Source organism: Ictalurus furcatus, chromosome 29 (assembly GCF_023375685.1).
Source record: "Ictalurus furcatus strain D&B chromosome 29, Billie_1.0, whole genome shotgun sequence".
NCBI lineage: Eukaryota > Metazoa > Chordata > Actinopteri > Siluriformes > Ictaluridae > Ictalurus > Ictalurus furcatus.
The window spans coordinates 9,495,096-9,507,775 of NC_071283.1; the positions used below are offsets into that span (position 1 = coordinate 9,495,096).

The 12,680-nt window shown below is 39.8% G+C and overlaps 1 protein-coding gene across 1 annotated transcript; it reads right to left on the reverse strand.

The window, feature by feature from the left end:
• Positions 1–258: 258 nt before the first annotated feature.
• On the reverse strand, positions 259–11,935 carry lpcat4 (lysophosphatidylcholine acyltransferase 4). The gene is made up of 13 exons (XM_053619433.1): positions 11,175–11,935; positions 9,795–10,158; positions 9,600–9,712; positions 9,397–9,457; positions 9,233–9,291; positions 8,346–8,380; positions 7,615–7,669; positions 7,411–7,493; positions 7,166–7,291; positions 5,072–5,222; positions 4,877–4,969; positions 3,036–3,171; positions 259–944 (listed from the first exon to the last, which is right to left on the reverse strand). Exons 1-13 carry the CDS (start codon positions 11,262–11,264, stop codon positions 766–768), a joined length of 1,545 nt encoding a protein of 514 aa, XP_053475408.1. The 5' UTR covers positions 11,265–11,935; the 3' UTR covers positions 259–765.
• Positions 11,936–12,680: the final 745 nt, after the last annotated feature.

The window sequence follows — 12,680 nt, forward strand, 5'->3', positions numbered from 1 at the left end:
AAACTGGTCATGACCAGTATGAGTGTATGCAGTTATAAACCCAAGCCACTGTTTCTACAGAGGCCAAAAGAGACCAACAAACATGAAGTGCAAAGACGGACATGAATTAAACCTCCAGCCTCACCTGTGACGAAAAGAAGAAAAAGGAGGAAAAAGAGAAGGTCAAGAGGGAAAGGAGAAACCAACTCAACCCAAACAAACGTCGGTCAAAGAAGAAGAAACTAAAAGAAAGGTGAAGTGATGAGATAGGACAAGATGACAATATTATGAACCGTTTTATTTACAACCATAATATATTAAAATGTAAAATGGCTTGACAATATTATTTATAGGAAGGCTCCATAGGCTCACAAGTAGAGATATAAAAAGACACACAGACATACAAAACCAAATCCTTCAGCAAACATTAAAAAACAAAACAAAAAAACAAACAGTAATAGTACCAAGGCACTAAGGTTCTTGATTGTATAGTGATTCTATAGTAGCATTTAATGGTGTGCTAATGACTTTGGGTTACAGTGAATGCAAAAAATAAAAGAAATAATACAAAAAAATAAAATAAATAAATACCACAAAGCGTCCATCACACAGACCTGTAAACAGTGAATGTATACTAAAACGCACACACAATCTCCTCTCATCCTTTGCAAGTCCATACAAAAACATACAGTCTTTGTTAAAATCCATTGCTATGTGGATAGCATGTACGTTCATAATTATCCTGGTTCTCCTAATAAAATACAGCATACAATTCAAACGAATTCTTCAGTCACACTTTTTGTTCAGTCCATTTCGGTTATGAATGCCGTTATTGCGACTGGTCTTTCCATTCGGAACGCCGTTGTGATTTCTGTCCGCCACGAGTCTTAGTTCTTCATGCTTGAAGTATTCTTTGAAGAGCTTCTCATATATTGGGTGAGTCGTTAGCAAGTCATACAATGCACCTAAGTGAGAGGGAAAATAAGAAGTCACTGATTATTAGACATTATTCCACAGTGCTGCTGAATTCTCAAATCTGATGCCATTCAAATCAGCAGTTTATATTAATAAAAACTACTTTGAATACGTTATAACTTCTATACAACAGCTCATTCACAGGATATGGAAGACATGCCACATCAAAAAATAATAAACTGGTTAGAACAAACAAACAAAAAAAAACATTTAAAGAAAATGCATAATTAATTGTTAGGAGTTTTTCATTTAACATTTATGGAAGGAGTCTCCAGTTTCAGTGCTTTGTAACAGTCCTCTTCCACCACAAGGATGTTTTCTTTAGAACACACTGCACTTTTTTTTTTTTTTTTGACTAATTAACTTAAAGTTAATTAGTTACAGTTTGCCTATAGGCCAATCATTATACCGTACAGCATTCTGACACAAACACATCATTCCTGAAATGAACCACCACAAGCTCTTACAACTTCACATCCATCTGAGCACTTGTCAGGGGAGAAGTGATTTCCTAGGTCATTACTTGCTAACCTCTCTAACCATCAGCACAGGTGTACCTCAAGGTTGTGTTCTTTCTTCACAACTGTTTTCACTTTACACAAATGACTGCTCATCCAACAACCCATACATCAAGCTTTTAAAGTTCAGACGCCACAACCATGATGGGTCTCACATCAAACATTGAGGAGTCTATGTACAGGAGAGAGGCAGCAAATCTTGTCTCATGGCGAACAGAACAACGAACAGCTAAACATGTTGACAGTGGAGATGCTTGTGGATTTACATTTGAAAAAATAAGTTAATTAAAAGAGGTAAAAAAAAAAACAAAACAAAAAAAAAAACAAAAAAAAAAAAAAAAAAACACAAAACCCCAACCCTCCCCCCCCCCCCGAGTCAGCTGAGTCAGTTATGTTACCGGGAACCACCTTCACCAACACCCTGAAATGGGACAAAACATTCATGATACTATCAGGAATCAGGAAAGCCACTCAAAGGCTGTTCTTTCTGAGACACCTTAGGAGGTTCAACAGGTTAAGTCAATACTGGTCAATTTCTACTCAGCCACCATAGAGAGCATCCTCACCACTTCCAGCTCAATCTAGTTCCCCATCTGCCTCTGCCCTTTTCAATTCCAACCCGACTACAACGGGTCATTCGCTCTGCTGAGAGGATCATCGGTCACAAGCTTCTCTGCATCAAGAGCCTGTATTCCTCCAGAACTAAGCAGAGAGACTAGAAGATCTTTGTAGACAATACACATCCCAGCAGCCACCTTTTTGCCCTTCTACCAGCTCACAAGTGTAAAAAGCAATTGCCACCTGCACATCACGCCACCAACAGAGCTTCTTTCCATGACCCATTCAATTACTGACCTATTGAGCTCATACACAGCATTTTACATACACCTACTGGCTTGCTCCACAGTAGCATGCACCCTTAATTACAATTAGACATGCATCTCAATTCACTACTGCAAATTCCAATCCATTTAAAAAGTCGACTGCAGTGTAGTCACTGACGCTGCCATTACGGTTACCATTTTTGCTGTGCCCGTTTCTATTCTTATTTAATGTTTAGTACTTTTGTTGTTCTTTATTGTTGAATGTTGCTGTTGTTGAGTGCATGGCTGCTCGCTGGAAGCTCTCATTAATGTTCTTGTGACCAAATCAAATTCCTGTATGTATTATACTGGCTATTAAAGGTTTTCTGATCTCATTTGGAGCCTGAAAAAAGTTTACAGCTGCTAAAACACAGGGAACTAACATGACTCATGGATTAGAATCACAGATTGTAATCATTGACAAATTGCAGTAGTATATAAACAACTTCAGGAGATGCTGTTGTAAGAAAAGAATCAACTTCAGGGTGGTAACAGTTACTCCGTTTCAAGTCAGGTCGCATCACACCGCGCCATCGTTCGTTATTTTCCCACAACACCACGGCTGGTCATGTTTTATTCCTTACATATTGCAGTCAAACATGAAATATTTAAAAGGTTGAAATATTTTGAATGATTAAAGTACTTTGTTTAAACTACTCTACTGTATGTTTGATGAAGTGGTCACGTTTCTTGTACCAACCCTCAGTTGGTTGTCCTCTGTTGGTCAACTCCGAGTACATCTCTGCAATGTTGTGTTGAGGGAATCCCACCAACGCTGCCATCAGGCCGGAGAGGTCCTCTGCACTTAGCAAGCCATCACCATTACTGTTGTACAGCTGCAGAAAAGCACACAGACACACACTAGAGTTTCATATGCATATTCTTTTTTTCCCCCCGTATACTCAAGGCACAGATTTCAGGTCACATGAGGATTTAACTGAAAGAAAGTAGGAGGTGGGTATACTAGTACAAGTAAGATGCTGGTAGAGAATTATCAACTGTTAGATTCTCATTTCAGTGTTTTAACATTGATATTTAAATTTTCAGCATACGTTATTTAGCAATAGTTACAAATATATATAAAATTTGCATTTTTAGGGGGCCCTTGGCTTCTGGGGGCACAAGGCAGTTGCCTACCTTTGTCTAGTGCCAAGTCCACCCCTAAGTGTGGAGACAAGCAATACGCATTTCGTTCAGCTAGGTAACTTAAGTTAGAATCAATCAGTCACTTAGATGTGTGCTAGCATGGGATCAGATGGAGACATTTTTCTACTATATATAGTTCTGAAAATTACAGACCAAAAATATCTGAGATACATGTAAAACAAAATGACACGTAAAGTTAAAAGAATCGCAGAATGATTACTTTGAACAGTCAAAAAGAAGAAAATCCATATCCATTTCAATTCCACTAAAAGACACTTGCGTACTGAGAACCAAGATTAAGCTCCATCAAAGTGATGGAACAACCAAAGTTTGGAGAAAGAAAGGATCTGCTCATAATCAAAAACATACAAGCTCAGCGATCTAGCATGGTGGAGGTAGTGTCATGGCTTGGGCTTCCATGGCTGCTTCTGGAACAGGCTCACTAATCTTTATTGATTATGCAACACATGATGGTCACAGCAGAATGAATTCAGAAGTCTACAGAAACATCTTGTCTGCCAATTTATAGAGAAACGCATTCAATTTAATTGGGAGGAACTTAATCATGGAGCAAAAACATTGATCCAAAGGAAAAAAAAAAGAAGAAAAAAAAAAAAGCAGAACACAACAAAAGGACTTCATCAGGGGGAAAAAAAACGTGATTTTAGACTGGCCAAGTCAATCAGCCAATTGAGCCAATTGAGCATGCATTTCACCTCCTGAAGAGGAGGTGAAGGGGAAAAACGCCAAAAACAAAATGATAATCGAAAGAAGCTGCAGTACAAGCATGGAAAAGCATCACAAGGGATATGCAACCAAATATTAAGTGTACTTTAATTTGATCTGTTCCTATGCATTTGCTTGCCTACTGTAACAATTGGGCGATCTGCCACCAAAGGTGGCATGTTCCAAGCTGTTTAACACAACTACGGTAGACGTAAAGATCAGGAAATGGAAGCTAAAATTCTGCTCAGTCATCTCATTCATCTTTTCTTCTCAAACCCGAATGTCTTCAGTGTATAGCAAAACAAAAGTTATAGGCATTGCCGTTCCAATACTTTCAGAGGGGACTGTATATACAGATGCAATGAAAGTAAAATTAGACTCTTGATAACATGTAAACAATTCAACCAACTGAGAAGTTATGCAATAGACAATTATCCACACTGGGGTCATTCAGGTAAGCTAAAGTTAGATTTGTTGTGTGGTCAAGTCAATAACTAAGCGATAGTTGTGTTGTGATTTCTGAAGGTATTATTATCTGGGATTATCCATGTTCAAACTGAAAGGTATACATGTACCAGCATGGCAGCCTCAGGCTCTTTTGTCACCAATACAAAAGGATCCACTACAGCTCTTGAACATGTATTTAAAACCCATACACCACAAACTCACCGGGAACGCAGTGTGAAGGAGAGACTCTGGTGTCCTGAGTCCTGCAGCCCTACACAAGCTCAAACACAGCAGCCTCAGATCCAATGTGTCACTCTAAATCAAACAACATTTTTAGTGCAATTGTATACAAAATACCATTTATATTCACACACACGTTGTGTAGCTGATGTTTGCATATGTGCAGTGCCACACTACCTTGGAGTAGAAGGAACAGATTTGTGCTGCTGTCTGTCTGTCCGAGAGTCCCAACAAGGAAATCAAGCGATCAACGGTGACCATGACCTGCCCTGAGTGACAGCTGTCAATCATTGTGTTGATCACAGTCTCCACTTGAGCATTACTTACACTAGAGAGATAATCAAAGTAAATGGATGACAGTGTTAGGGGGAAAAAAATGCAAGAGTCTTATATACATGCAACTTTCACAGGTCACATACTGGTTTGAATGAGACTTGTTGAAATTTGGCAACCAGTGGCTGAGCAAAATTATAAAAAGGTGCACAGAAACTGTGAAAATAGTATAAAAATAAATAAATATTAAAAAAAAATGTGGAGTCACGTGTGCCGGGAATCGAACTGCCAACCCTACGATTAGTGGACAACCCGCTCTACCAACTGATGTATGCTACTGCATTTTTGTAAAACACTCCATTAACTTGGATTTACATTCAAGTTGAAAGAATCTTTAGGTATTAATTTTAAGATTGCATTTTAATAAAAATATAGGCAATTTTAATACTGTATACAATTTCAGCTATACTGTCCACTACTAACACACATACACTCACTGGCTACTTTAATAGGAACACATGTACACCTCATTTATACAATCGTTCAAACAGTCAAACCTAAAGTCATGCTGATACAAGTCAAGAGCTTTAGTTAAATGTTCACATCAAAACATCAGAATGGGGGAAAATATTCTCAGTGATTTGGCATGGTAGTTGCTGCCAGACAAGCTGGTTTGAGTATTTCAAAATCTGCAGATCTCCTGGGATTTTCACAGACAAACAGTGATGTAAAAAAACAAACAAAAACAAAACAAAAAAACCCACCATTTAGTTAGTGGCAGGTTCCACTCCTGTCAGCCAAGAACAGATCTGAGAGTCTGAGGCTACAGTGGTACAGGCTCTGGGAACTGCACAGCTGAAGACTGTAAAAATGTTGCCTGGTCTTTTTTCCATTCTTCAACTATTCAGTTTCGGTGAGTCTGTGCCCACTGTAGCTTCAAATTCCTTTTCTTGGCTAACAGACATGGAACCTGATGTGGTATTTGTTGGGTTTTTCCTTCACAGCTCTCACAATGTTTCGGTCATCAGCTATGTTCCTTGATTGACCCATTCGGTGTCTGTTGCTCAGTACACCAGTGGTTTCTTTTTCAGGATATTCCAAATTGTTGTATTGGCTATACCCAAAGTTTGTGCAATGATTTCCCCACTTTTCTCAGCTTCAAAATAGCTTGCTTTTCTCCCATAGACAGCTCTCTGATCTTCATGTTGGCGTATCCTTTTTTAAACAACAAATTCAGTGTTCACAGGTGAAACTGAAGGCTAAAACCAAAAGTAGATGTTCACAGCTAATTACTGCTTAAATAATAAATCTAACAGGACACACCTGGGTAACAAAAAACACGAGTCAGCCCCATGTTCCAATATTTTTGCTCACCTACAAATTTAACACCTGCTTCCCATTCAAGCCTGAGACCTTGTAACACTAACAAGTCACATGACACCGGGATGGGAAAATGGCTAATTGGGCCCAATTTGGACATTTTCACTTAGGGGTGTACTCACTTTTGTTGCCAGCGGTTTAGACATTAATGGCTGTGTGTGGAGTTATTTTGAGGGGACAGCAAATTTACACTGTTACAAGCTGTACACTCACTACTTTTACATTGTAGCAAAGTGTCATTTCTTCAGTGTTGTCACATGAAAAGATATCATCAAATATTTACAAAAATGGGAGGGGTGTACTCACTTTTGTGAGAGTACTGTAAATACTAGGAAATAAAAGCTGAAATTCCAAAAAATCTTCTCATATTCATCTTTTCATCTCAAACCCAAATGCATTGGGAAATCCCAGCAGAATCTGAAATACTCAAACCAGCCCATCTGGTACAAACAACCATGAATCTCAGAGATCAAAATGTTCCCCATTCTGATGTTTGATATGAACATTAATTACAGCTCTTGAGTTGCAGATTGCATGATTTATATTGCATTGCAACTTCATGAATGAAGAGGTATACAGGTGTTCAAAAAAAAAAAAAAAAAAAGCCACACAGCTTACCCTTGACATTTGAGTATTTTCAGAGTTTCCCTGGAAGGAGACTCGAGAGGAAGAGATAGGCCGCCCAACTTCGTAACAGGAAAAAGCCCCTCCATCACATAGTCTGTAGCCGGAACTCCCAGGACTCTGAAACACACACATAGGCATAATATAAAAATCTTCAGGCAACTGATGTTGCACATCAGAAAGTCCATATACTATTTAAAAAACGGCAAATTTAACCAGCATCTCAAAATATGACTCACTTGGCCATGAGTTTCTGAACATTATCTGCAAATAATTCTGGGTTCTCCCTTTCCTCCTGGGAGGGTGTGTAGACAGGCAGGAACTATGGCGAAAGAAAAACATTTAACGCCAGAGTTTATTGCCCTTGGTTGAGTTGAGATGAAAGTTATAGGGAGACTGATTTATTTAGAGAGAGATAGCAGTCACAGAAGCCCATACAGTACCTCTACTGTAACGTTGGTGTAGAACTGAGCCGCAGTGTACCAGAGGCAATCGAGCCTGCAACAAAAAGAAGTACACCTTGAATGTCAACATACTTTCAGAATCATGTAAACAGTCAGGTTATGCGATACAACAACAATTTATTATAACCATTATGATTTATTCCATAGCACTGTTGAATTCTCACATCTTGATTACTGGGAAGTTGTTTTGTACAACAGCAGCTCTGGACAGGTTTATATTAAACACACTCGCCATAGTTTCTGTAGCAATAAATAAGTAAATAAATAAATGGGACTTGTACAGTGAACACATTACATACATGTTTCCTATGAGGGGATGAATATTTAGTATATTTGGAAGGAATCTCCAGTATTAGGGTTTTGTACCAATAAAGGCACAAAGTAAAGCGTTCTGACATGGGACAGTCTTCAGAACAGAGGACTTTGCGCTTTCTGGTTTCTTGGCAACAAGACAAGCAGGTTTTTTGGTTGTCTTATTAACTTCAAGAAAAAGAACGAGACTGGTGAGAGAAAACTCGAGTCTAGCTGCTACAACAGTGAAAGTTAAAACAGGCACCAACTTCTGCAGACATTCCACATCATTAAACATCATTATCAGGAGTTTGCAGTGGATATCGGTCCCTACTGTCACGAAGACGGGTGATGCGGACTAATAAACATGCTTGTTTGCGGGGTTTCATTTTTATTTATTTATTTTAAAAGTTTCTTACCATGATACTCCTTTCCAAGTCCAACGCACAGTGTCCTGCAAAAGAGACAATTTAGAAATTAAACTAAATTGAACAGACAAATGTTTTTTTTTGTGTTCGTTTTGGTGGGGGGGGGGGGGGGGGGGCTAGTTTTGGTAAACTAAAATGATAAATAAAGTAAATGTTAACAGTATACTAAACATGTAAATTTTAATGCCAATGAATTAAAAAAAAGAAAAAAAGAAAAAGTCCTTAAAAAAAAGGCTCAGCTGGTTAATTTTGTAATTAAGTATTTTATCTTGTGCAGTTTTATATCATTTTGGCAAGTATTTGTTCTTTATCCCTTGCTTATTGATGTGTGTATATTCGTGTTACCTAATTATTAATCCCCCCACATTGTTGATAAAATGTAGTTTTTTATCAGATAGTTAAAAAGAGAATCTTACCCAAATTATCATTTTCTTCTCACCTTTATAAAGAATATTACTCTATATATTTATCTTTAAGAAGTGCACATTGCGTGTCAATACTAGCTTTGCATGAAATCTTTTATATAAAAAAAAAAAAAAAAAACTTTTTTTTTTTACTGGCCTGCATGTGGTAAAAACTTCATGACTCACGTGTCACTACACCATGCATTTTTACTAAATCCATTTTGCATCACTTTATTTTTGCAACTTTCACCCTTTAACAAGTTACACAACCTCGGGTTACACTTCTGAATAGGCTCAAATTTCAAAATCATGCTTTTCAGCATAACTGACCACTACTGTCAGCAGACGTCATGTTTCTACATGGTCTTTTAGGTCAGTGTGTCTCCAGCTTGGCTATCAGCATGAAAAGATGTCCGGCATTCAACTGCCTAATTAAATATACCGTGTTGTAGTCGTGTCATGTTTCTCACTTACTATTTTATTAGGATAGTGAAGCAACACTGGCTGAACTGGAACACCTGCCAAGAAAGCACCTGAGACAGAGCAGGAATCAAGTAAGAATCCAGTGTTGCAGTTATGCTGAATATCACTTTCCCCCCATTCATATTTCCTCACGTTATTTTATCATCGCCACTTACCTGGCTTAAATTTGATGAGGACGCGACCATTTGTGGTGGTTCCCTCAGGGAACATTAGCATCTGGAGAAACACAGAGAGGTAGTGTGTGAACAGGTGGTCACATTCACGCACTTGCTCTTAACTGTGACGCTGCTCGGCGTGTCATTCTAGAGTGCCTGCTGCAGTCAAGGGCTCTCAAATGACCTTTGACCTCACATCATACCTGAGGCCAGTAGCCGTTGGAAGTGAGTCTTTCTTTGATTTGAGACACGCACTTCCTCCTCGACTCAGGATCTTTCCGGCTAACCAACACAGACTGATTAAACTCCAAAAGTGCTGCGAGAGAAAGGAAGAAGAAACATGTGTCTCCATCCCATCATCATCTAAACTCTCCCCAAATGTTTGATGCATGTCTCACCTCCGATAACTGGAAGGTTGGAATTCTCCGAGCGCGACACCACTGTAGGCAGTCCAACTAGGCTGAGTACCAGCATGTCCAGAAAGCCACTGTGGGGTGCCACAGCCAACACCGGTGCCTCTTTCTGTGTAGCCTGCCGACCTTTGACCTTTATCCAGAGGAAACCCATGGAGAAGAACACGGATCGACTCAAGAAGCACATGATTGGATGAAAAAACCAACGTCTCCAGCCTTGGACCGGTTTTGCCCTCTCCTCCTGCGACAGACCAGCTAGTCGGAGCCGAGCGACAGCCCACATAAGCAGGAAGGAGAGGATGGCAAGAGTGATGCGAACGGGGAAGAACACACAGCCCAGTATGACATTCTGTGAAGAGAAAGGATGAGTTACACACGAATACATGGTATTCTTTGCAGATTTACACACAGCAAGGATTTCATGATTTTGGGACGGCCAGGTTGTGCAGATGCTTGGACACAGTATAGTTTATTCGACACTACAGCCATGAAGGAGAAATTTTATTTACTTTTTTTTTTTTTTTAAAACACAGAATGGTCCTTTATACTGTAGACATGAATGTTTGCATTTTATATGCAATGTGGTTGGGAAAATAAAATCAGCTTATTTGCATACGGAGGTCATGCTTAGAAAGCTCAACTTGGCTGAACTGCACACAGACAGTGTTTATCAGGGTGTAACGTTCTAACGAACTCTTTAAAGACGACGTGTTGTTTGGGACACAGCCATAATTATTTAAATCTCGCATAGCATTTACTTTGCATTCCAAACTGCGTCCTACGGTGTTGATTAAAACTAAACGACGCCATATAGAAATTTAAATATATAATACACGTTTTAATTACCATATATTTTAATACGTTTTGACATACTGTTCGTGACGTTAACGAGCGGTTTCCTATGTAGCACCGAGACTTCTGCACGTTTACACAAGTTGCCCCCCCGAGCTATGCGTTAATCAAACGCATACTTTCTGCGACTTCAACGCGTCCCGTATACGCGTTTCTACACCACTCCTACACGAGCCTTTTCCATCGAAAACGTTTCATCATCGCTGTCCTGAAAGAATACTTGTTAGTAAAATATATATTAGTGCTATTACACGCTTAACCGCCCCCCCCAAAAAAAAACACATCGCACTTGAAGAACCTGCGCAAATCCAGCGCAGTACTGGCGCACAAACTCGAATGAAGCAATGAACACGCGCGAGCTGACCTCTAATTGGAAGAAAGAAAGAAAAACACAACACACACCCATACATCACACCGACGGTTTTAAAGGCTCCGTCAATGTATATGCAAACTTTTTAATCGCACTATTTCATTAAAAAAAAAAAGAGGCACAAACTCAACGATATATCATACCCGAATCGTTTGAGCCGTGGTCAGTTTGACCTCGTGGACGAACGGGTGAGTGTGAATGTAAGTCGCTGAAGCTCCTCCACATCTCTCCATGGCCACTCAGTCAATCCGGCTGAAGGAACTCTCAGGACAAGCTATTTATTTCAAGCTATTTAAAGTCTTTCTATTTCAGCAGAACAAGTCACTCCGGTCTGTTTCAGTGTAGTCTCCTCCTGCAGGAATTCTCCAGTGTTGTTTTGACTCAAACCTCCAAAGTGCCCCTGAATTTAATAATAATAATAAAAGCCTCGATACGTAAACCGAAAGCAGTTGTTTTCGGGATGTTCTGGGGGCTTCAGAAGCAGTGTTTCTCCTCCTACTCCATCCACATGGTTGAAGAAGAGAAGTGATGTGATATGAAGGAAGAAAAGGGTTTTTAAAGCCCGCCGTGTTACCTGAAGCCACCCCCACTGTGTTCACTAATAATTAACACGATCACTTCACATCGCATCTCTTCTAGTCAAACTCGTTCCTATGAGTAACACAGACCGGAATGGCGCATTTGATTAGCAGCAGTTTCACAACACATCTCGTTTTTGTTTTTCAACCAGGAAGTTTCTTCACCACCATTAGTCTTTACTCTTCAGTTTTCACACTTAGGTTTGTAATCCAACCCACATTATCTCAACCGGCTCCTCTACTTTCTTCCTTCCCGTCTTCACAACTTGTTCTTGTGTCCTTCTTTAAGGAGACGAAAACAAACAAACAAACAAAAACAACAACAGTTTGAAAGTTTGGCATCTCACTTCCACTTACAAGCACACAACGGACACTCCAAAATCACGCAAAACTGTTTTAAAGTCTGTTTGTTTGTTTTAATGAAAAAATTTGGGTGGTTTTAATATCTTTAGTCCGTCCATCCATTTTCCATACCACTTATCGTATACAGGGTCGTGAGGGAGCATGGGATCTATCCCGGGAACTCGGGGGCACAAGGTGGAGGACACCCTGGACGGGATACCGACCCATCGTAGGGCGCAATCACACACATTCACGCACTACGGATCATTTAGAAATCCCAGTTAGCGTACAATGTATGTCTTTGGACTGGGGAGGAAACCGGAGTACCCGGAGGAAACCCGCAACACACTGGAAGAACATGTAAGCTCCATGCACTGAGAGCTTACGTGGGATTTAAACCCCAAACCCAGAGGTGCGAGGCAAATGTGCTAACCACTAGCCACCGAACAAAAGATCAAACGGTTAAACAATACAGACAATTTTCTGTAACAGCCTTCTTTGCTCATATTTACCAAGGGTGACAATATTAGTTGAGGCCACTGTATATGAGCTCAAAAACACCCATAATTGGCTAGTGTCACTGTGATTGACAGGGGAGAGAGAATAATGCCAGCCAGCCACCCCCCCAATGAGATCACGGTCCATTTTGCTCCCTTGGTTCCTGGCCACGTATGGCTATGTCTTCATCAGGATTCATACGCAGGAATCTTCCATCTTTAGGGTAAACAT